Here is a 25,288-nt window from a genome sequence, read left to right on the forward strand (position 1 = left end):
AGAGTGCCATATTTGGAAGACCAGCTGGATTCTGTTCAAATGACAATCTGATTTGGTTACATCTTATGACACATTTTGCCGCTAAGCGTAGTTTTCTTCTATGGACTTCCTACAGCCGCAGCTGTATTTCATATTTTAATAGGTATTACTCTAGGGCAGCTGGTAAAGCAGAGCCCTGTTTTGCATTACATTCTTCAGGAGCTTTAGGAATGAAGGATTCCACAATTTGTCTTCAAGTAATTCAGCTGTGGGATCTGATTTGTCTCTGTGTGGACTGTGATCGTGTCAGTCAGCAGTTGAAAAATTGTGCTGACTTCAGAATCATGCATACAGCCTTTTCAGCTCATACAATTTATTCTATTATTTATTCTACACTGCTTGGCATCTTCTTAAAACCTGTCTTTGAAGTTTTTTAAACCTTGAAAGAAATTAAACCAAAAAATTCATACACTTCATGTTGATTGCTATAGCAGATAAATGTGTATGACCAAACACGTCTCACAGTTTTATCCTTTTAATTCAAATGCACTGTTCAGAAACTCATTTCTAAATATATTAACCAGATCAGAGTTAATGTTTTGGTTTGTATGGCAACTCTGAGACAGATGAAAAACAGCCTTTAAAAACTTGCAACTCTGAAAACTATTCAGCTGGCAGCTGCTAAGTTAGGCTAATGTTTATTGTGACCTCAGTACTTTCACTCCAAGCATTACGCTGTTAGCTGTTCCAAGTAGCCTTGAACTATGAAGATAGGGTTAGTCTTTACAAGTCACATTTTCTGTGAAGTAGCTATTGGGGACAATCTTTGCTGTCAGATAAATGTTTCTAAAGGAAGAATTACTGTTTAAATTGATGTGCCTCCTTGACAGAATGGGATCCCTAGTTCCTGTTAATTTCAGGAGAGAACTCTGTAGTGTTATCTAAAAAGTCTTTCAGATTTATTTTAAAAGCATTTACTTAAAAGCACCTTCTTTATGAAAGAAGGCAAAAGAAAAAGGCTATGGAGATTGAAGTCTGTTTTATTATGCCTTTTATGGCCTATTAATTTGTTACCATCCATTCTGCTTTGTTGATGAAATTTTAATTTTGCCCTTGCTTGAGCATATTGTAAGATTTGTATAAACCATGGCTCACTATGCTAACAGAAAGGCTCTTTTAGGATGAACAATTGGAGTTCATTTTATTTCTAGAGGACATTTAAAATAACTTGTGAATGAGAGTTGTCAGACATGAAATGCTGTATTAATTAAATCTTATTCTAGTCTTTTTGCTTCTCCAGCTAAACCAGCCCTTTAGAAAAAAATACATGGCCACCTTAATTATATAGGAGAAGACAAAAAGTATCCTTCACATTCCTTCGCCTGAATAAGAATAAGAACTCAATTCATCTAAATAATAACCCCATTAGCTGCTTAACTCAACAGTGTACATGGGAAAATTTTCAACACAGAATGTAAGAAAGTGTTGATTGGGTGGATCATTTTCAAGGGTTTGTTCTTCTGATGTTCAAAATGATAATTTTAAGTAAATCTGATCTGGCAGGGTTATCAGCTTTGTACCGTTTATGACTTATGACAAAAGTGTGTGTTCATATACATGCTAATGCTTCTTTATCTTCTGAAATGCAGCAACAATACCATTCGAAAATAGATGACTTGATTGAAGAAACTGTCAAAGAAATTATTTCACTTCTTGTTTCAAAGGTAAAACTGTTTAGATTTTAATTTGTAATAAAGCAGAAAATATCTCTAATTATTGAACTTCTGAAGTGTCTTTAAGCATCACAGCTTTTCTAAACTTGGTGAGATTGAGAGGGGAAAACAATGTGAATTGTAAGTAAGAACTGTCTGGATGCATTCCAGTATGATCTGCTCTAGGTGATCCTGCTGTGGCAGAGGAGGCTGGACCAGATGATCTTTCGAGGTGCCTTCCAGCCCCTGACATTCTAGGATTCTAACAGTCATGCAAGTGATATTGAATTTGCAAAGTTAGATTTTAAAACCCAGTGCAGCCTGCTAATCATACAAGTTTGTCTTCTGTATTTCTGTTGCAGATAAGAACTGCTAGCAGCTAGCAGAGGTGGACAGATTTAATTATAATAATAGCATGTTTTATTTGTTGTTGGAATTTCACCTGAAAACTTTCTTCCTACCACTGAGTGGTATTTAAATTTTGTATTTAGAGATTGCCAACATCCAGAATGTTGGTATAACTTTTAAATGAGGTTTTGTTCCACATGCCATTTAATTTTAAAGTAGTTTATAAGTTGATAGCTCTTGAAATTGACCTTGCAGGTTTTTATGTTTAAAAAGCAAATACATTTTGACAGGATATAGGTACTTGGAGAATAAATGAACAAAACTTAAACAGTCTCTTATGTTACTGCAAAACCTCTAGTCCAGTAAATGTGTTAAGTGCTTGATATAAAAGAAGAATTTTCAGTCCCTAATAGTTTGAAGGACACAAAAAAGAAAGAAAATGGTTTTGCTATCTATGTATTGCAAACTCCAAAAGAAAGAAAATGGGTTTGCTATCTATGTATTGCAAAATCCCCAGAAATGCCCAATTTTCAAAGTAGGAGAAATAGGCCATACCTTAGCAATTTTTGAGTTAGGGACAAAAAGTAAGACCCTGGTCATATTTTCATCATGGCTTCATTTTCACTTGTCACAACTTGCTAGCAGGGAGTGGCAGAGTGGGAATCTCCTTTCAGATTGACACTCACCGTGCTTGCATAGGAATTAAAGAGAAAGGCTTTGTAGAATTGTAGAAGCTTGAGTAAATTATGTTCACTTACTGATAAATGTCTAGAAACCACACCTTTTTTTTGTTCTCCATAGTGAAGTTTTGATGTAAACGCAACAACTTGGCAGGTTCAAGTTTTCCATGCCTGCTAGCATCACTATGAACTAACCTGTCAGTTTCTGGGTTTACTGTTATTTAAGAGGAAACAAGGAGAATGTAGTTAGAGCAAATTATAATCTTAAAAGTTAAACCTTTTGAGTAATATTTTTAATGCCTGAGATTACAGAAGAATGTATAAAATAGTCATATCCCTCCTGTATCTGCTGTCAATGTGGAGGGCTTGTCATTATTATTTATCACATCGACTATTACCAGAGGCTGAAATCTTGGAACAGGAAGTAAATATTGTATCATTGGCTGATCATTAGAAGCTTAACCCAGGTCTTCTCACTTGAGATGTGAAGTGCCAATGACATTCTGATTGCTTCTGTTTCAAGACAGAAAGCCTCTGAGGGTACAGAGGAAGGCTGATGTTTCAGTCTTACTTTTGGCCAAGAAAAATGCACATCGATGTGCATAACATCCATGTGTGTCCATTTTTTTCATGTCATATAATTTCATTATATTTTAGCCTCTGCCTTTATTTTATTTCTTTCATGTTCCAGTGGAATAAGTTTTTCAATCATTTTTTTAGTCATGAGTCATCTATGAAAATGAAGAGTATTTTCACTTCAGTGAGACTTTACTTGGTAAAGATTGTGCTGTGCATTTTATACATAACATTTACTGACCAAAAGCATTTGGCAAATGACAGGAATAGCACAAAACAGAGAAACAAAGCACAGTGCTTCTCAGGATAACCAACTGAGAGAATGTCTGATTTACACAGGAGTGTTCTTAGAGCTTCACGTGTTCCTACCTGAGATCTCAGGAAACATCATAATTAAGCTTTTCATTTAAGTGGACACCCTTTACACACTGGTGTTTTGCTCTCTGATCTTTTTGTGTTACAATTGTATTGGAACCATTTGTTGGCACTCCGGACACCGTGTTTGTGAGATCAGGCCCTTCCGTAGCAGATCTTTGCACAATAAATTTGAGCAGCCTTCTGCAGAAAGAATTCTCACCAGTCAGATTAAATGAGTTAAAGTATCATTGGCAGCTTTTCACAGGCATGCAACAGCGAAGCAGAAAGCTGGTATTTGCTTACTAAAGAGGCTGTAATTATACTGTGCATGGAGTGCAGAAATAACTGCCACTCTCTCTCATAATGTGGTTTTATTCCTTGGTTAGTACCTACATACCAGTGCCTTAATTAATCACTGTAAATATGACAGGTTAGATTGATAAATGGCAAATGTAGGTTTGCACTTACTCCTGCTCCTTGAACTGTTAAGAGCAGGGCTTATTGTAAAGTGATGATCTCAGTTCCTCTGGTGGTGACACTGTTGTGACACTGTTACAGTGCCCATTAACAGCATGCCAGATGGAATTTTGTTCTGTCCTCACACTCATAAAATGATACTCATGATTGTGGGAATGACTGTGTTGGGAGCAAGGAATGACTTTTTAAACAATCTTTATATAAAGTGGAAAGCAATTCCTATGTGTAAAATAAATGTGCATGAATACAACAGGTGTCAGATTTTTTTTTTTCATTAGATGCTATGAATTACTTGAGCAAAATAACATCACAGAGGGATGTGAGAAAAGAATTTGTTTTCTTTAAGGCTAATTTGGGGGAGGTGAAACATTAAAATTATAATTAATGCAACTAATAAGACATTTTTGGTCAGAAATAAATTTTGGCAAAAACACCTTTTTATGCTACTTGTCAAGAAGATACTCAGAGAATCACAAGAGATGGAAGAAAAGGAATCATACCATAGCAGAGATTTGAGGCATACATTTTCTTGCCCCTCCTTGGCCATATAGTAGTAATTCAACAACACCTGCTATTGACAGAAAATCCCAGTGCTATTACACTGTTGGGTGAAATCAGAGCTGGGTTTCTATTCAATAGTTAAGAGAAATGTGATATCAACGTCACCACCCTTAACAATTGTGCTCCGTCGTCTTTGAAGCTGTGCTCTTAGAATCTGTGGTCACAGAAAGTAGTATGTGTTTTCTACCCAAATACATGCCTGGTGCACACAGACCTGTGTTTAACCATGCATTCTAGAGGCAGAAAAGTGGTGTTGGATAGCAGGTCCACCTCAAGAGTGTTTTGGATCTGTATTTCTATTTCAGCAGTGGTTCAGTGATTTCCATCAGTCTGATCAATAGGTGAAGCTGCAAAGAGAATGTTGTCCTTGGTCTCAGCACTTTGTGAGATGGTGAATGTGGTCAAAATTATATTTTGCATTGCCCTTCTGATCAATAAAAATCTGAGGAAGAAAAACTCCCATTCTTGTTTGAAATATTTACTTTTCATAGTGTGTATTTAGATTTTCCTCTGTGCTTTTTCCTCCAGGTTGTTTCAGTATTAGAGGGTGTACTGTCTAAATTGTCAAGATATGATGAAGGGACTTTCTTCTCATCTTTAGTTTCATTCACTGTAAGTGTTTGGATTCACAATGGTTTGGTTTTGCTTCTTTCCATGTATAATTCTGAAACAGTACCCAGTCTCTAGTAATAAGTACTAACTGTGTGTTGGTTTATTTTCCATTTTCTAAAGGTGAAAGCAGCTGCAAAATATGTTGATGTTCCTGTAAGTACAACCCTTTTAATTTATTTTTTTTCTAGTGTTCATAATAATTTACAAAATAGGGAGTTTGTTAGCTCACATTTTTTATTGTTGACATTTTGCTTTCCTACAGAGATTCATTATAGCTTTACACAGAGTATTTAAACAGCCACTACAACCCTCAGAGGGTGTTTAATTTCCCTCAAGCAACAAGTAACTCTCAAAGCAAAGCTTAGAAAGGTTATTCTCAATGCACTTTTTCAGTTGTGGAAGAGTGAGGATTGTAACTTAGATACTCTTTTGTAGGGTAGCTATCATTTGGCTTAATTATTCAAATGTACAGGATAAACAAGTAAAAGCATCACACTTAAATATCCACTGTTTATTGATTTCTTGCTTATTTAATCCTTTGCTTACTAAGTCTTTATTTGATTTACCCTTGCCTGTGCAGTCTTTTTGTGGTATAAATATAAACTAAAAAGAATAACTGTTGAAGCTCTTTTATATATAAAACCAAAATTCATTTCAACTGTTACAGTATTTTTATAAGAGTATCATAGTGGAATGTCTTTTCTTCTAAAAAGTTATCAAATAGTCATTATCATCGCCAGTAAACATCCTTTGTTCTCTCATAAGTCTGTGTTCTCATCCCTTTTTAATGTGATTCTAAAACAATCTGCTTTTCCAAGCACAGCAAAAAAAATTGTTAAAATCATTATGTTGATGACCCTACAAAAATAAAATTGCAAGAACAGACATGGGAGACTATACAATGGCTAGAAATCAATTCAGCAGTTCTATACTTAATAATGTAACACTTGCAAGCTTAAATAAATAGTCCCTTTTAATCAGAGCATGCTAAATAAGAGGGGGAAATTATGTTTCTGGAATGTGTCATTTGGCTGTATTTATATTTCATAGAATCATAGAATCAACCAGGTTGGAATAGATCTCCAAGATCATGAGTCCAACCTATCCTCTAGCCCTATCCAGTCAACTAGACCATGGCACTAAGTGCCCCATCGAGTCTTTTCTTGAACACCTCCAGGGACAGTGACTCCACCACCTCCCTGGGCAGCCCATTCCAATGCCAATCACTCTCTCTGGCAAGAACTTCCTCCTAACATCCAGCCTATACCTACCCCGGCACAACTTGAGACTGTGTCCCCTTGTTCTGTTGCTGGTTGCCTGGGAGAAGAGGTCACCCCCCACCTGGCTACAATGTCCCTTCAGGTAGTTGTAGACAGCAATGAGGTCTGCCCTGAGCCTCCTCTTCTCCAGGCTAAACAACCCCAGCTCCCTCAGCCTCTCCTCATAGGGTTTGTGTTCCAGGCCTTTCACCAGCTTTGTTGCCCTTATTCATAAGGTAAAAAATGGCAACATTTCAGTTTGGATGATATTTTCAGATTTATTTTCATACTTGAATGCACATGGACTTTTTGTTGAATTATATAAATGCTCTTGCCCTTTGTAAAAAAGAAAATAAAAGAAGGACCAATCTTGCATTTGAAAGAATGATCTCATGTCAAATCCAGTTAATTTAGAATACCTCTTGGTAATATATTTTGCTTTGGAGCTGCCCCGAAAAGGTCCTTGGTGAGGCTCTTAGGATTTGAAAGCCTAAAGAAAAGATTACTGAACAAACTAAAAATTCACTGACTCCTTTCAGATAACATGAAAAACTCTCCAAAATTACATGGAATACCTGTGAGGAGCTGTCAAAGTCTTCCACCATTTGCCTGTACACATTGAAGTGCACATTAAAGATAAAAACATTTGAAAATACCTTTGCCACAAGCTCAGGGGAATACTGAGTCAGGTCACACGGGAGTTATGCAATGCTCGGGAGAGGAGAAAGCAGAGTGAGGAAGTGGGTGCTGGAGCCCCATTGCCATTCCAACATTGACAGAATGGTGGTGTATGGTCTGAAGAGACGACCACATTAAAGACAGGCAGTCCCTGTCTTTGAATTGAACTATAGTAGTGCGGTTGCAAACTATGGTTGTACACAGTACTTCAGGGGGGCTATTTCTGTGACCTAGCAAATATATTGCAAGTCCTGGGTTGAAGGGGTTTGGTAGTCTGGGGTTTGTTTCTTCTTATTAGTTCTTCCCCTTACAAGGATGCATTTGAGGCTAAGAACAGACATTTCTGTCACAACTGTCGGTGAGTCTCAAGTCTGAACAGGGTCTGAAATCACCAGTTGTGGAAGTGCAAACTGCAAAAGGAGACTGTAAGTCATCACAATACAAGGTCATCTCCTGTGATCAGAACTGACATGAGAAGTGGAGACAGGGGTGGCGCAGGGTGAGGAACTGAGCTCTTGATCATATGATGGTAACCTAGTAAGCCTGAAGGTAATTAAATGCTTCATGAGGCTGTGTTTTGAAGTGACATGGTTTGAAACATGTTCTTCTCCCTCCTTACAATATAGCTACATATAATGGAAGTAACTTAAAGGTGACCACCGTAGGCCCCTTCTTAGAAATAATGAAAGAGGCAAAAAGGATTACTTTTTTTCTGAATGCTTCTTGGTCATTTTGAGGAAAAGGTTAATTCTATGAATATTAAGAGGAGATTTAGACATTAAATAGTTGGGCACAAAGATACACACTCTCCAGAAGGCATCCCTCACCTTCTCAGGGACAGAGTGGGAAATGTAGAGAGAGCCTTGCAGTCCATGTGGCAGATATGTTTGTAAAAATGTTGCTGGGTCTGCATATATTCATTAATCATGCCAGAGAATTATGAATAACTCTATCCAAAAAGAGTGTCATCTTCTTTTTAACCTGTATAAGAGAACTTTCAGCACACTTCTCTGGTTTTCAGCATACTCTTTAGGAACTGGGACATCTGCAGTCACAAGGAGCTGTCATTGCTTTTGCTAACCGTTACATGCATGCAGACTGTGTCTGTTTTGGTAGTAGAAACACCAACAGAAATAACCATATAAAATAACCCAGGCTAGGAAGTGGCAGTGATGACTTATGATCTCCTAAAAATAGTAATGATAATGCATAGATGCTATGATGATCTTTTTCTTACTGTCACAGTATGCTGGGCTCTGAGGTGAAAGAAATAGTGGCTGCAGTGAACCTCAGATAAACCAAATGTTCAGAGGGAAAGAACATAAACATTATATGTAGTACATGAGGGATGAAGTTTATTCTCTTGCTGATTATTTTGGTGTTTGGGAATGCAGAACTTGATTTAGGTTACTTTAAAAAAAAGATCACTCAAATTCACTAAAACTCTTTGTCAGGTTGTCTGAAAGTCCAAGCAATCCTTAGGAGATGCAGAAGGACAAGCTGTCTCCTTTTTCCCTCATATTTTGTTAACAAAAGCAGTTAATTAATTGTAATAGGAAAAGAATGCAGTAGAATTGGGGGGGTGGGGGGGGCAGGAATGTATATTGTTAATCTCAGACTATTATTTCTCAATCATGTTGATAATTTCATTGTGCTCAGTTTCTTGTCACGTAAGTCAGTTTTGCACACAAATAATTGTGTGTCTAGCTGGTCATTTCTACACACATTTGCCTCATTTACAGATATAACCAGAGCAATTACTTATACAAATTGAGCATCCAGGATACATGCATATGTATATACTGCTTTTTGTTCAGAAAGGTATGTTTAAATCCCCTCGTAGGAGCCAGTAATCTATGCCATTTATTGAGAGGGCGCAGAAGGAACCTAATCCTCCCTCACTTCATGTAGGCCACCTGTCATACCAAGTGCAGAAAGGCCATTTGAGGGACCCAGGGCTGACAGCAGTGCATAGCTCACACAATGCCAGACCTCTTGCTCCACTCTTGTCTTTATGCAGAGATCAAAGGTATGAAAAGGGGCCTCACACATGTGCCAGCATTTGACTTACAGGGTCCTGCAGAGGTCCTGTAGGAACTCCTGCTGCCTACCAAACAGACATACATTGGGACCTTCCAGATACCTTCATTTCTAAATATCACACTTGTATACTCTGTGGTCTTATTCAGCTGGTTTTAAGCAGCAAATGCCTTTTTCTGTGAAATCAGTGTTTATTCAGGTGTAACCATACTGTGCCATTCCTTTTTTAGCAGGATTTACATGGAGACCTCTGTTTAAAATAAAGAGCACAGAACAGTCATTATCCTCATGCTTAGGGCCTCTGCCTTCCTCTGTCTACTCAAACCTGGGAACTTCTGTTTTCAAATTCATAAAAACAAGTTGTTGCAGAATTGGAGGTAAAGTCTTGCACCATCTGTTTTAAGTCAACAGTATTTTTGGGATCTTTCTTAAAGGCAGATCAGAAGGATGGCTGCTAATCAGTAGGAAACTTGAAGTAACATAGTGGAAAATAGTTAATATTGAGGGGGAAAAAGCATAGATTTTGCCATTGGAACTATGACTTTCTGAAGACCTTTTACACTAGAGAATCATGAACTTGGTGCAGGCACTTGTAAGCTTATGTTGCCCCACAAATGCAATGAAACTACATATATATCAAAAAAGAGTTTATATGAATTCTTGCAGAGTCAGAGCTTAGGTCCTACATGACATATTTCAAAATACACATTCAGTTTTGCCAAGGATTTTTTTTGTCTACAGGAACATGTACTAGATGCAGGGAGAATGCATAATATTTTTTCATTTAAGCAAAATACTTTATTTCATAACTGATTATACAAATGATGCATCTCCGACCTGGGCTGTGTATTTTTATTTGTAAAAATGGGAATATCTTTTAATGAGTACAAGTAGTTTCTATTCCAAAAATATTTTAGTGATGTTTTAATTCTGCCATTCCAAAGCACAAGTGATGAGCCTTGCAGTATTTAGAGGAGAAATTTCAGACAGAGAAATTTTCCAGCATTCTCTTTTATTTGGTAGTGGGCACTGAATAAGGAGTTCCTGTGTTTCTTACAATAGCCCTCTCCAGCTCATCACTCCTTTTCATTTCATTGTTATATTCATGCTGTAGTTAAAACATCTCCCTCCAAGATGCAGGGGAGGGAAGAGGGTAGAAAAGAAAGCAAAGATGAAATAGAATGAAGTGTGTTATTATATAGTTACTCTCTAACATCTGTTCTTATCTTTGAAACCTGAATGCTTTGATGGGATATCAACTTGCTAAAACTAGAGACCTGGGTTTTGGGAGGTTTTTTGCTCATATCACAGGTATAAGTTTGTTCAATGCTCTCTGGTGCTAAGAAATGTTCTGCAACAAATGCCAAAATGAGAATAAACATAGCTCAAGTATTTAACAAATGTACACAGGTTTTACTGAGATTTGGGCACTGTTGCACTGCAAAAAGCTGCACAGAAACTTAGGTGTATCTCTCCTATAGGAAAAGCCTGATAGTGGCAATATTAAACTTGTTGCAGACCTTTCAGCAGAAAAGTGTTTGAAGGCCTGCAAATGAAAGCAATGCAGCATTACTTTTGACTAGATGCTTCAGGGAAATGTTGCCAGTAGGAGCAATGTGTGTCAATCAGAATAGAGGTGCTTCATAATTTTGAAAGCTAGAATCATGTGTTTTTAAATCTGCCATCTTATTAAGTAGGCAGCATGATAGTTTTCCTGTTTAAAGGGGAAAGTTAAGCTGGTGCTTCTTTATTTGAATTTGCTGCTGTGAAAAAGTGCCTGTTGATCTGGACCCACCTACCAGTGAACAGTAAGAGACAAGCTGCACCTGTGGGATTAGGTGCAGCAGCAGGAAGTAAGAGCACTTGCAGTATATAATTAACAGGGATTTTATTTTTTTTTCCAAAACAGCATGTTCATCTTGCCAGGTTAACTAGTGATTAACCCTAAAAAAGAATGTGCTGAAGCCTACACCCTTGTTTAAACTCATTCAGTGGCCAGTGTATTCAGTTACTTGTGTAACCAGTGACAAAGTAACCCTATTTACAACTCTTCATTTCCTGGTATTTCATTTGATGTCTTTGTGTTTGCAGTTTCTCCATTCATCTCTTTGTTTGGTTCTCTTTCATTTTCAGATAGACAAAACATCTTGTCTGCTGTTCTGAATAAAACAAACCTACAATAACTTTTTATCATAAAAAAAAAACCCACACTTTTTTTTCCTTTGGGGAAGATTTCAGACAGAATACCTTTCTTTTACCCTTATCCAAATAACTACACCAGGTTGCATTCTTCTCCCAAAGATGTGCAAATAACTCTGTCGCATTCATTTCACCAGATGTTCTGCCAGAAATTCAGAGGAACAGAATTTTTTTTTTATATTGAGTGTGAATGTTCAAACTGGATTGTTTAAGTCTAATAGTAGTAGTAAAATTCCCACTGTGACAGTCACTAAAAATGCATCTCAGTTTCTATTTGTTTGTCTTTTGACATACATCTAATTGTTTATTTGTTTTTTTGAGTGTTGGGTGGAGGGATTTGGATTTTTTTTTCATTCTACATTAAGCTGGTGGTTTTTTTCTGAAGTTTAATAATCTACAATAGAGGATCATGTAGTCAGAGGTTCCCATCTAATGCATAATCCCTGTTAAAAAGTAGTTAAAACATGAAATGTATAGCACTGTGCTTGTTTTGATGCTTATAATAGCTTTCTTGTCTTTCACTTTTAGAGAAAACAAATACATTTGATGCATGCAATATGGAAGATAATGGAGTGTTTGATATACTATTGATTCATTCAATGTTTAGTATGTTTTGCCCACCTTGAGCAAAGATAGTTAAGTTGCACTTATTTTGGTGAAGTTTCAAAGCAGAGTCATACTGCTGGAGTATTGATAATCTTCCTTACCCAGACATATTTGTACCGTAGGCAGATGCTGTTTCAAATTAACATCAGGGTTTTTTTTTCCATAGCAATGTCAAAGACACATTAAAGAATTATGAAGTGTTTTAAAGAACTGTAATTCTAATTGGTAAATGTCACCAGCTGTTGCAGTTACTCTTACTTGTGTATATTCTTTTAATTGTTACACTCCTGTTCCACAAGCTACAAGAAAATATATTCACTAGGTGTGAAATTCCCATATGTCACAGCTTCAAGACTAGGTAAACATCTAAAAGATAAGGGGAGAGTAAATGCTGATGGGAACTGTTATTTTTCTAGCTTTGGTTGTCTGCAAGAGGAATAAACTTAGTGAAATAAAAAGATTGTATGAATCAGAACCATTTGCATTTACCATTCAGTGGAATCTTCATTTATCCATTTGAATACATATGTCCAAGAACGAGAGTCAGCCTTTCATTTGTTAGGTTATCTCTTTCACCCCTGGAGATTTCAAAATACTTTCCCATTATTCTCTCAGTTTAAAACTAGCCCAACTCCTATAAATTGCCTGTCAGATTTTAGAAAGCAGGTAAAGTTTCCACACTGGCTGTATTCCTTCATAGCATCAAAAATGAGTGTACTAAAATGCAAAGGTTTCCATTTTAAATCTCCTTCACTTCATGATTTAATGCAAAAACATTTCTGTCACGTTCTAATGAAAGCACAGTTTTGTAAAGGAAACATTGATTTCCTTGAACCAACAGAAAACTACTTTATTTATTGTAATCTTATATATTTATTTCTACACCTAGGATCAAGTTGTGCAACTCAGCTGTAAATACAAAGAGTTTATGTAGAACTGTAGGTATGTGAGAAGTTATCAAAAAGGACTTTCATTGCATCCGTAGTGATCAGTCCAAATGTGCAGGAGACATTTCAGTTTTACAGTATGAGTTTTCCTGTTTAACTGTTACTATTAAGAAATGAAAAAGCCATCAGTGCACCTGCATAAATGTAAAAGAAAATCTTGGTTTGGATCAGACTCCTGTGTGTCCATGGTAGATTCAGGAATAAAGAGATGAAGCTCGTTATCCAGGAAGTTTTGCTTGTTACAGATTTGAGGAGGAAATGCTCTCATCTTATTCTTGTAATGACAGTTTCTGAACAGGTATTAGTTTGGACATGTTGCACCTTTCCTTCCCTCTTGTGCACTGACTCATTTGTGTGCAATATAGTGTATTGCATCCAAGATAATAAGGATAGACTAGAGAAGGCTAAAAAAATATGTAAATATTTTAACTATAAGAGCATGTTAACTATGTGAGCATGTTTATTCATAAAGGCCTTTAAAATATGCTAAATACTTTACAGCTTTGTACTTATGTTGTTTTCAGAAAGTAACAGCTTCTGACAAACAGAGATGATTAATGTTTGGAAATTTAAGGACTGGGTGTAGCAGCTTTCATCCTGCTTTCCTAGAGCTTTTACTTACTCAGTTCAGAATCAGTCTTAACCAAAACTGAATCCTTTATAAATAGCTTTGTGATAAGGCTTATGGTAAAGTACTATAAAAACTAACTTGCTTTTGCATGCCATGAACTTCAAGACCTATTATTTTGGAGCAAGTGATACTTTTACAAACTTGCTTACAAGAGGACATCTACAAAAGACCTTCTGAAGGGTTCATGTTCGTTATTGGTTTCTGTTAGAGAAAGGGAAACCCCTGCTACTGCCAGGAAACGAGATATTGCAGATTGTTACAGGCTTTAGGGTAGAACATTTTGTGGCTACAGAGGTCCAGAAGTCTCAGCTAGGTAGGAGAGAGTAGTTTCAGCCACCACTCTGGCTGGCTTGGCATAGTGTCACATACACATAACATATCCTGGCCTGTTCCATGTTTTGGAGTGCAGTATGGAAATCATGCCTACTCTGCTACTCATACAGAATGTTGATTGGTACATCAACATTCAGCCCTTGCCCCTTCCCTACGCATCCTCTGAGCTGATTGTGCCAGTGCAACAGTTTCAGAAAAATAGAGTGGCAGGTCTGCTCCCATACCAACCTCTTTATGCCATTGATACAATGAAATGCTTGAACATCATTTGAATATGTATTAGTAGAAGCTAACCTCCAAATGCAAAATTTGTCTATACATTGGAAGCAAATGACAACAAATTTGAGTCAATGAAAAGGGAACTGAATGCTTTCTTAGACCATTTTCCAAATGCCGTAACAGGATCTGGACTGTGAGGGTGGAGTGGCTATGAGAGCCTAACTAACAAGAAAGGGGGAAATGTCCAAGTTTGGCATTGATATTACCAGAGCCAAAACTTCATACCATTACATATGGCAATGTACCTTCATGGCTCAAAGCATCTATAAATTGTAACACTGAGAACTTTATTAACAATGAACCCTCCTGAACTTGGTAACTAACCCAAAATTCACAGCAGATTTAGTAAATCCAGTTTATACATATGTGAACATTGTAACATAATCTTAATTTTCATTATGCCTAAGTATAACTTCTTTAAACTCTCCATCATTTAGTGATCTATCTCTTTCCCTTCCCACTACTTCCCCCCCACACTTTGTCTCCACAGAAACCCGGGATGGATCTAGCAGACACCTACATTATGTTTGTTCGACAAAACCAGGATATACTCCGAGAAAAAGTCAATGAGGAGATGTACATAGAGAAGTTATTTGATGTAAGTAACTACCACTGCAAAACTTGCCAGTGTCACTACTACATCAGAGGTGATAATATGCATTTTGGTGATATTCAGTGAGCCATTAAGATCTTCTTCCCTGATGATTACTTTTATTTACTCTCTTCAGCTGTCAAGGGTGGCTTTTCTTTAAATATCTTTGCATGAAACTTTCAAGTGCTGGAAGATATAAATAAAATTGATAGAATGTTATTATTTGAAATAGTAATATTTTCCCTGTAGGTAGTCCAATTTTATTCCATCTTTTGATTTTGAGTAATGGAAAAATTTGGATTGCTGCAGTTTGTGGACTTCATTGCAGACCTGATCTTCCTAAGTAAAGAACTTGTACACATCACTACTTGCTTCTATATAGAAAGAGGCCAATTATACAAGGTACGGCTATGAGTTTGACTGGTACTTTCATGGAGTGACTTTTAGTTTAAGACTTGAAATTTCTTAAAGTTGCCTAAAGATTTATTGAATTCTCAAACTCATTTACAGTATTCTAATCCCTCTACTGCACATTTAGAGCAATCCTTGTCTTCATCCTCAGGGCTCACACATCTGCTAGCCAGTCTGTACCTCTGCAATAACTTCCCTCAGCTTTGACACTGGCTTCTACAGCCTCTTTCCACTCATCACTTCCTTTCTATTCCTCCTATTTTTGTCAGAAATTGTCTCTTTACCAAAATTTTCCTCTTAAGACCAATAGCCACTAGCAACTCTCTTGGGCATATTCCTGCTCGTTCATGTTCTGACTACTAATTTATGTCTAGCATACCCCTTGTTTAGCTTGTAGGCAGCTGAAATTCTGCCTTCTGAATAAATTTACATGCTACATATCCATATCTAAAGCAAAAGTTATTTTATTACAAGCCTGGGTCAGTTTACATGGCAGCGACATCAGTCACGTAACGGTCACGTAAGAATTTGAACAAGGAAAGAAGTCATCTTTTGCCCTTTGCATTGCAATTCATCACAAAACAAGTTCTGGAACAAAATACAGACTTTGAAATGCATTTGTTTGTGTGTCATCTCCCAGGTATTTTAGAAAGCTTTGCTGGCAGTTACATTTAATTATGCAAGTTAGAGCAAATGTTTTCATAACAGCAATTCACAGCCTTTACTGTGACACTACAGTTGTGGCAGCCACAGAAGGTCCCATAACATAGACTCTCAGCCATGGTATGTCATGTCAGTGTTTGTTGTTTGTTAGACTGGGTGGTCAAAATGAGACTTACCTCTCAGATTCTCTATTTCCAGACACTCCCAGGCAGCTTTGCAAAAAAAAAAAAAAAAAGTATCATCTGTTTTAATAAGCTAAGTGCTAATATGTGTGAAAAGAATGGTTTTATAAAAGCTTTGATGCCCTGCAGAGGTAGAAAAATTATCATCTATCCAGCTGGCACCTTCACAAAGTACTAAAGCCATATTAGCAACTTCTGCTTCAGTTTGCTTTTGCACTGAATCTGCAAGCATATGTTTCATTCTCAAGTTTCTATTTTTTGTTTTTCTTTGGGGTTATTTTTGCTTATGTTGTAATTTTCTGAGTGTTAATAAGATTATATGCCTAAGGCCAAGACTAACCCTCACTAGAGAGGCTCCATTGACTTTGTTGATGAGTTGATTGGACCAAGACTATGTCCATAGCAGTAAATTGGCTAGGGCAAATCATTCATACCACTAAATCATCATCAAGGCTACTGGGGTAGGCCAACTAGCACTAACCCAGGGACAGGGCCTCACTACAGTTTGTTTAGGATGGATCGAGGACCTCTTCCAAGTTTCATTTCAGCAATCAAGCTTTTGAGCACGATAAAAAAATCTACTGTGTAGATGCAAGTCATGACATCACTTGCTTTGAGATACAAAACCATTCTACCTCCTTTTACTCAGTAGTATGTGCTGTGTGCTGTCAGGGTCAATGCTTGTAGCTTGTAATATTCCATGTATCAGGTATCTATTCTTATCTTTTTATTTTCTTAGTACATGTAGAATGGCATCACATTTCTACAGAACATCACACAAGGAGATAAAACCTATTGGACAGGTTCAGATAAATACATTAACAAAACAGTAAGATCATAGCATGCAGAAATTTAGGACAAAGACATCTCACTGTGATAACTCACTTTTTGTAAGCTCAGTTCAGATTTAGAACAGTATGACTGGGCAACATTTTGACCATAGGTTTTGGAAGTGTTTTTCAAATTACTGGCATAACAAAACCTGAGTATTGTTTGTAAATTCAAATATATTAAGCTATATTTAATCTATTAAGCTATATTTCAATAGAAAGAATAAAATATATTCACGTTTTTATGTAAATATACTTCAAGCCATTTACTGGCTGCAGCTGTAGATCTCAGTTGGTTTCTTCTTAAATTGTATTTGTATCAGATATGAAATCATCAGCCATGCAAAATACAGAAAGTGCCTGTCTGTGCTTCAGCCAGGGGAATATCTAGTCCAGAATAACAAAAACAAAACACACAAAAAAAAAATCCAGACTGTTCTCTGTGCTAGAAATATTAGTTATAAATAGAGACAGAATCAGTGGATGCTATTTTAATCCTGGAAAAATGTATAATTACAAACCATGGATTTCATTGACTTGGTTCAGGGTTTCTGCATACTAACAGCTTTTACAGTGGCCAAGAGAATGGCATGTGTGTCTATCATATGAAGTAATTGTAATGGAGGGGTATTAATTGATGTGAGAAAGGATTTTTTTTCTAAATTAATATTGTTTATTAATTTTCAATATTCAGGAGGCTCGCCCCTCCTGACCACTAATTTTAATAATAATCAGGTTTTCTGGCAACGGCCGTGGAAACATTATACAGATAATAACATAGGATCTAGAACATTTAGGAAATCATTAGCTGTGATGGTTTGGGTGTTACCTGCCCCCACACACTTTGTAAAATCATCCAGACTAGACTCAGTGACTCTGGAAATTGAATGAAGCTTTATATTTGAAGCTTAGCACAATATACAAGTGGATATTTACAGTATATACAGTTATATACAGAAATATACAAGTTAAAGGTAATACAGAAACACAACACTCCTCCCAGAAACCAGAGTTCCCAGAAGGGGCTCTCAACCACCACCCCTCTACCTTACCCAAGACTTGGCTTTATGCTCAAGGTAGCTTGGAGGGTCAGCCAGAGGGGTTAGGAAGCAGATGGATTAGCCACACAGACGGCAAGTTAGGTTAGAGAGAGAGGTGCAGCCCACAAAGCCCAGAGAGCAACTCTGTTATCTGTATTTATGTTCTTGTTCTTATACATCTCAGCAAGCCTATGAGTGAAGTAGACATCAACATTGTTTCCTTTTCACAGCCTGTAATCTGATTCTTCTCACCAAAACATTCTAGTTAGGCTCAAACTAGCACACTAGCAAAAACATTAAACTCAATTGAACTGGAAGAGAAGGTTCTTGCAGTCAATATACTGCTTGCCCACTAGATGAACTCAGGGAGCTCCTTTCTGCTTATGGCAGAAGGCAATTGGTGAAGAGGCTTTAATTATCTCCTGACTCACAGGGCTAGCTACAGATTCAGACAGTACCCATACATTTACAGGGAATTGTATCGATGTCATGCCAGCCACTGAGGCTTCTGATTCTTCCCAGGCTTCATAGGGTGCTGGGGAAATCTCTGACTTTCTCCTGGCCCCTCCGGGTGATCTGTGTGTCCCTACCAGGGCAACTTACCTTGGCAGGTGTAGGCAGGATGTCTTGCAATGCACAGTCTTAGCACCATGTCATGCTGGCTATGCAGGCCTTTCGCATGGAGGCTTTTAAAGCCCGTTCCTGGTAAACTTCAGGCAGGCAGTTTCTAGGCAGTCCATGCCCAAAGCATCATGCTTCTTCTTGTGCAGCAGAGCTACCTTATAGCTTAGTATAGCATGGCAAGATGCAATAAGGCAGTGAGGCAGAATACTGCCAGAAGCAAAGAGCAATGGCCGCAGGCAGTGGCTGCAGCAGCAAGTGAGCAAGCAAGCACAAATACAACAGCAGAGCACGTTATGTCACCTGCTCGTCTCTTTTTATCAATACAGCCCAAGACTAATGGGCTTTTGGACACGGAATAGCCAATCAGAATGGCAGTTAACCAAGCTTGACCATATTAGGTAAAACCATTGTCTTACTTTACCCAAATTTGGGAAAAACATAGGCCTTGCACCAGGCAGGCACAAGCCGAGTGTGTGTGCCCTGTTTACTACAGGATGTAAACGGGAGCGAAGCAAGCCTGGGCAAGCCAGAGTCCTTAGACTCAGTGGCTCCAGGTTCTTTGTCCTCTTTCCCATGGTTGCCATTCTCCCAAAACAGAGAGAGGGAGAGCAGAAGAACATATCTGGGCAGGCCAGTACATGTTCAAGCCTGTTTTGGCTTATTCAGGCCTACCACGACAGTAATGTACATAGCAAAGAAGATGACTTAAGAATTGTGTCAATCTAAGTACAGATGTCTTCCAGTGAGACACAATATGTTAAGGCTAGAAGCTGGGAACTTTTCTGTTTACCTAGTTGCAAGCTAGGGAGAGGATAAAATTGTGCATTGCTTTATTGTAGTCCTTGATAAGCCTGGAAAAGCACTGCCATGTTATATAAAATGTGAAAATCAGAGCATCTGATTGAAGTTTGTTGTATGAATCCTTACATATGGGAGGCTAAAATCTCCAGGGGGATTTGAAACAAGTTGCTATTTTTTTACTGCACCATTTCAAAACTATTTAAATCCTATGCTTCAGTACCTCTGCTGATCATGCAGCACAACCAAGGTGGTTATCTTTTGTCCTTCCTTTCCTCTGCAAAGTTTGACTTCTGGGTGCATTTCATTCATATCTCCTCCAGCAGAAGTATAGGCAGCACGCAGAGCAATATGGCATGGCAGTGCTGCCTAGTACTGGTCTATCCTAGGTCAGTGTGCTATGTTCTTGCTCTCAAAATTAATCAAGAGTTTTTGCTTGACCAGTTTGTCAGAAACATTTAGGACTTTTTATTTTCCTTTGAGGTTTGCAATACGGACTTCTTCCTAAGAGCAGCTGGAAATGTTACCATCAAGTCTCTTCCTTTTGCAGAAACTTGAGACATTTCTCTCCTGTTCTCATGTTGTAGCAGCTTGTAGCTGAGGGGGGGGGAGGGGGAGAGTTGTTTGCTGGTTTTGTTTGTAACACCACAGAACTTAAAGAGCATTAGAAGGATTTTATAATACACTGCACATATGAATTGTCTGCAGTAGCTCTGGGTTAAATGTCTGCTCTATGGTTTTAATTCTGGAAGGCTTAGTGCATTAAATTACCCATGTGTTGTCTTCCAATCCCATACTCCACTCAAGTAAACTAAGACAATGAGGTTACACTGGGACAAGTTTTTCTGGTAGCTTTAAATAAAGCAAACTTTTCTACTATTAATACTACAGAGGCTCAGGTAGATTCAGTGTATTACAACTAAATTAGAAAGATAGGCACTGAAGTGTTTGTTTAACTAATACAAATTTTAATTATGACTAAAAGCATCACCCATGGAACCTTTTTTAAGTTTTAGTCACTTCAACCAAGACCTAAGTTTCTAAAATAAAGTGTAGTGAAATATTTTAGGAACAAAAGTTTTTTAACAAGTGTTTGAAAAATACTTATTTTCAGAAATGTCTGTAAAAGTAGAAGTTTGTGAATGGGAAAATGAAGTATTTAGACTAAAATTATGTAAAACGAGAATAAGTCTGAAATATCAATAATTATTATTATTATTATTAAGGCCTCTCATTTCTAATCTGCTTGATGGATGATATATGAATATTTGTGCAGCCTGTCAAAGAACAGTGCTGTGTATCTGATCACAAAAGTACAAATGTAAAAAACACCAACTATGAAATTCCCATGGGATCTGGTTCTACACTATCAAAATCAATGGCAGCTTTACCATTAAGATTAATAAATGCAGAGTTATGTCCATCAATGTGTCAGGTTGACATCACTAACTAGACTTAGATTAATGTTTCAATCTGAATTTTTAAGATGGGACTACTAAGTCTTGAACTCCTGAGCATTTTAAATTCCATTAGATTTATAAATTAAAAGCTCTTTCCTTGAAACAAAACTGAATTCTGGTAACAAACCAGCTTACAGGAAAAAAATGTTTTGCTTAAAGCAGTGTGTAAAACATCCATGTATTACTTAACTATCTGTAGTTCCTAGGTTCCACTCGGGTAGATTCCTACTTCTTGTACCTGTTAATTGCACAGAGGTATGGATATTCTTCTTCATATACAGAAAAGTGTTGTTTCAAATGTTTTCCCTGCAAAATCCTTTTTGTTTTATTCACCATTACAAGCACTGTCCTGAGGGTTTTATTTGTGTTGGATCCATTGTGAAAAACTCATAATGTAAACAGATATATGACTTGAATTTTATTAAGATTATATATGCCATGAAATCTTGATATAATAATTGATTTCTGCTTTGAGAAGTAAAGAATGGTTTAAGAGAACAGTTTTAACACATAGGTGATTAGCCCTTGACCCATCTTCAACGTTTTCCAAATTTTTTAGGCTTCAGTTCTAGGAAACCTGTGCACAGCTGTACCATAAATGCATACAATAGTCAAAGTGCACATCCTGGAAAGGTCAGTGTTGGCAATCAGGTCCTGTTGTTATCTTGTACAAGATGGCACCTGTTAGAAAGTATTGACTTTGGTCTTTATTGCCCATCTCTTCTGGGTGTTGTGATTGCCCATTCTTTCTGGGTCTTAAACTGGTGTGATGTGACTGAGTAGTCCTGTTGACTTGGCAGGGACTGCTCATGTAATAAGGAGAATGTCCTCAGGATTGTGGTCTTGTTAAGGGTAACAAAGAAACAATGTAAGAATTGTTGATGGCAGGGAACTCGTTCAACTTTCTTTGCAGTGCAGAAAGATTGCACGCTGTTATGAGTACTAGAAATGCTTGGGCACTCCAGATTCGTGTAGATGCTTCTGGCTTTTGTTTTTCAAAAGCTCAGCTGTAGTCTAATGTTCTTTTTCTGGTTAAAAAAAAATGTTTGTAGTTTGTCTGGAATGTGAATTAAATGCTACTGGCATTCACATAACACAAGCATGATTTTCTTTTTCCATGAGTAACCCAGATGATTTAAGATCAGTGATATACCTGAGGTTATACTTTAGTCTATGCCTAGCTAAATACACACAGTACTATCTGGTTCATGTCTGTTTGCTGTCGTATCTTTAGCAAATGCTTTATTCAATCGCATCATTTCTGTACATTTTCTGACCTTTTACACCAAAGGTGTGTAAAATGTGCAAATGCTTCTCCCTGGCACGTGAGTTAATGTTCAGTTGCTGTTAAACAGCTAAGAGTACCACCTCCTTCTGCTCTTCCCAACTCTTTCTGCGTCCATGCCTCGCTCAAAAGCACCATTCCTGTCGTACTGAATATTCAGTGTTTGTTGAGAAACTTCAGTTGTGAATTTTTCTTTCTCAGTTCTCAAATTGCTTCCTGTCACGTTAATTTTAATAAGTAATCTCCACTTTCATTATGTAATTATTTGTAAATGTGTGATTTGACAAAAGGTCTCCTTTTTGATCTAGACTGTATGCCAAAGCAACCTCAGCAAGTCGAGGCTAGGTAGGACTGGTTAAAGGCCACATTTGAAGCAAAAGCTGTGTTTGTATTAACCTCTGAGAAACACGAGAGGACCGTGGCTAATTACTTAAAAGAGACTCAACAAAAATGGATTGTAGCTTGTTGATCTTCTTGTTTCTTTGATAACTCAGAATAATCTTCAAGAAATATGTGGGCTTCTTTCTCAGATTCTTGACATTTGATCAGAGTGCAAAATTGTCCTTTGGCGCAAACCCAGAAATACACATCTTTGCATGATGCACCTGGACATATGTGGCAGGTCTGGTAGAATCAGCTAATTAACAACACAGGCTTAAACAGGCACCTCATCTGGCAGTGTAGTTAGTTGCCTGATGGTGCTCAGCAGGATTTGGTAGTGCTTTTTATTTTCCTATCCTAATGGTCTGCTGCCCACCTAATTTTGCCTTATTGTCAGCCACTACTTACCGCAGCTTGAGGCCCTCCCAGGAGGCTAAATTATTATCAAAGGATTAGGGAGATGTAGCCTTGCAGCTCTGACATTTCTGATTACTTGTCTATGCCAGAACACTAATTAGCTGTGACTAATTAAGAAAAATGTTCCTGCCATAGAAAACCATTTAAAAGAACTGAGAAGTAGAGAAGCAATTGAAAAGCTGAGCAGTGCTCAGATTTGCCGATGCTCTTTAGATTTTCACCAAAGTCTTAACTCATCTTTAATTATGTCTAATATTTTATAGGGCAAATAGAAAGCTCTTGAAAACCACTCTGCAATTTCCTCTTGATCTAAAGACATTCTTGTAATTTTAAAATGGTTTGTTGTGTCTTTTTGGTAAAAGAACAAATACTAGAGAAAACTGTAGGCAGTCTAAATATGAACTGAAAAAGTGAATTATATTTACACGTCAAAGATGTGACTCTTTCTGCAAAATGAAAGCAGCATCTTGCAAATTTACTCTTCAAAGTTTTTTCATAGTTCACTAAATTATTCATGACGTTTTCAAGTAGTTTCACTTCAATTTTGGAGAAAGAAATCTCTATAAAATAATAGCAGTTCATTTGAAAGCTTTAAAAAAAAGTAAGTTCCATCTGATTGTACATAATGTAAATGTTTTCTTTGATTTTTGTTTGTTTGTTGCTTGCTTGTGGTTTTTTTCCTGGAATATGCTGAGAAAAGGAGTGCCAGTCTTGGAAGGTGCTGATAATGCTGCTGTGAATGCATCAGAACTCAGTACTGTTGAAATCAATAGGACCACAACACACTTAAAGCAAAGTATGTACTTCAGAGTTTGCTGCTTCAGGATTAGAATATTCAGCACTTTGTAAGCTATTTTACCCTGTAGCTGAGAGTATTGTCTCTAGAGGAAACCACAACACTACAATTGGTTTTGACACATTTTTTGGTATGTCATATTTCCCCTTTTCTTCTTTCTTTATGCCATTTTTTATTTCTGAGTTTCTATCTTGCTGAGTACCAAACAGCCAAAAAAGAAATGTAAAGGTTTTTCTCAAGACACTATGTGTCTCATAATCCAGTCCAAATTTAGTATTCATGACACCTTTTTCACACTAATTCAATCATATTATTTAAATCTTCCTAGCAGGAGACTAAGAAACTATTAAATGGATGTTTTGTTATCTTGATAAAAGAATTCTTTTAGTATAAAAGATAAATAGATAATTATTTTTAAGGGTATTGAATTTAATATCTTTATAGTCAGAATTTCCTATGTCACCCTACTCCCTAATTTCCCTTGACCTGTGTGAGCTGACTTTTCTCTGAGGAGAAAAAGAAACCATATATATATATATATATATATATATATAAATTTATATTCAAAGGCAATTTTAAATGTACATCATGAGTCAAAATGGAAAAAAATCCTTAAGATTCAAATCCTCAAGATTCAGCCCATCTGAATTTTTTTTTTTTCCCTGAGAGAATTTTATCAGTGAGGAATAGAACTATGAGGGGGTTTTGCTTGTTTGTTTGGGGAGAGTCTGTGACATGGGGAGGTTCCAGTACACTTCAATTTCCCCATAGACACCCCTGGTCTGTACTGTTAGTTCATTTATTTAACTTAGTTAAGTCCATCTATCCGTCACTCGCAGTATCCATTCACTAAGAAACAGTAACAATTCTATCAAATAAAAGAACTCCTTCCAACATCCAGGCACCGTTTAGTCCTTTAACCTTTTTATCCTGCTAGGTACAAAGTAGCAGCATCTCATTCCAGTCACTGCATTTTTTTTTTCCTTATCTAGATGACTTGAAATGTGTCTGGCAACTTAATGGAATCAATTGAACGTGGACAACTATAAAAATATAAAATAGCACTGAAACTTTAGATGAGTCTGTCAGTAAGTGTTAACTGTGGCTGCAGCTTTCACATTCTACACAGTCAAGAGAAATCAATAAGGATTGTACCATTTATATTGTCTTACCTAATGTTTGTTCACCATGAAGTGCCAGGCACAAGCACCATCTAGGGAATATTGATTTCTTGATGTACTGTAATTCACACACATATAAACAGCAGAACCTTGTGGCTTCTCAAACCTTGCCTGAGGATTTCATATTTATACTTGTATTTCGTTTGGGTCAAGCTTAGTTTAAAAAGGAAAATCAAGCAAACCCTGCTTAGGTGTTCACAGATAGACACACAACCAAAATGTTGATCGTATTACAGCAGAAATAGTGCCAGAAAGCATAAGAATAGTCTATTTTTACTATCATGAGACTGGAGTAACAAAAATGAATTGCTATGTTATAAATTGAAATAGTACCAGATGAGGATACTGCAGAGT

At 37.1% G+C, this 25,288-nt stretch overlaps 1 protein-coding gene across 19 annotated transcripts in view; it reads left to right on the forward strand.

The window, feature by feature from the left end:
- The window catches only part of CADPS2 (calcium dependent secretion activator 2), a 315,634-nt gene that overhangs the window by 275,399 nt on the left and 14,947 nt on the right, over window positions 1–25,288 (forward strand). For all 19 annotated transcript variants that reach the window (XM_064142033.1, XM_064142028.1, XM_064142027.1 and 16 more), the window contains 4 exons: window positions 1,629–1,703; window positions 5,219–5,302; window positions 5,423–5,455; window positions 14,765–14,872. In XM_064142033.1, coding sequence (XP_063998103.1) covers window positions 1,629–1,703; window positions 5,219–5,302; window positions 5,423–5,455; window positions 14,765–14,872 — 300 coding nt within the window. The remainder of the gene's footprint in view (window positions 1–1,628; window positions 1,704–5,218; window positions 5,303–5,422; window positions 5,456–14,764; window positions 14,873–25,288) is intronic.

The sequence above is a fragment of the Pogoniulus pusillus genome, chromosome 4 (assembly GCF_015220805.1).
Source record: "Pogoniulus pusillus isolate bPogPus1 chromosome 4, bPogPus1.pri, whole genome shotgun sequence".
Classification (NCBI taxonomy): domain Eukaryota; kingdom Metazoa; phylum Chordata; class Aves; order Piciformes; family Lybiidae; genus Pogoniulus; species Pogoniulus pusillus.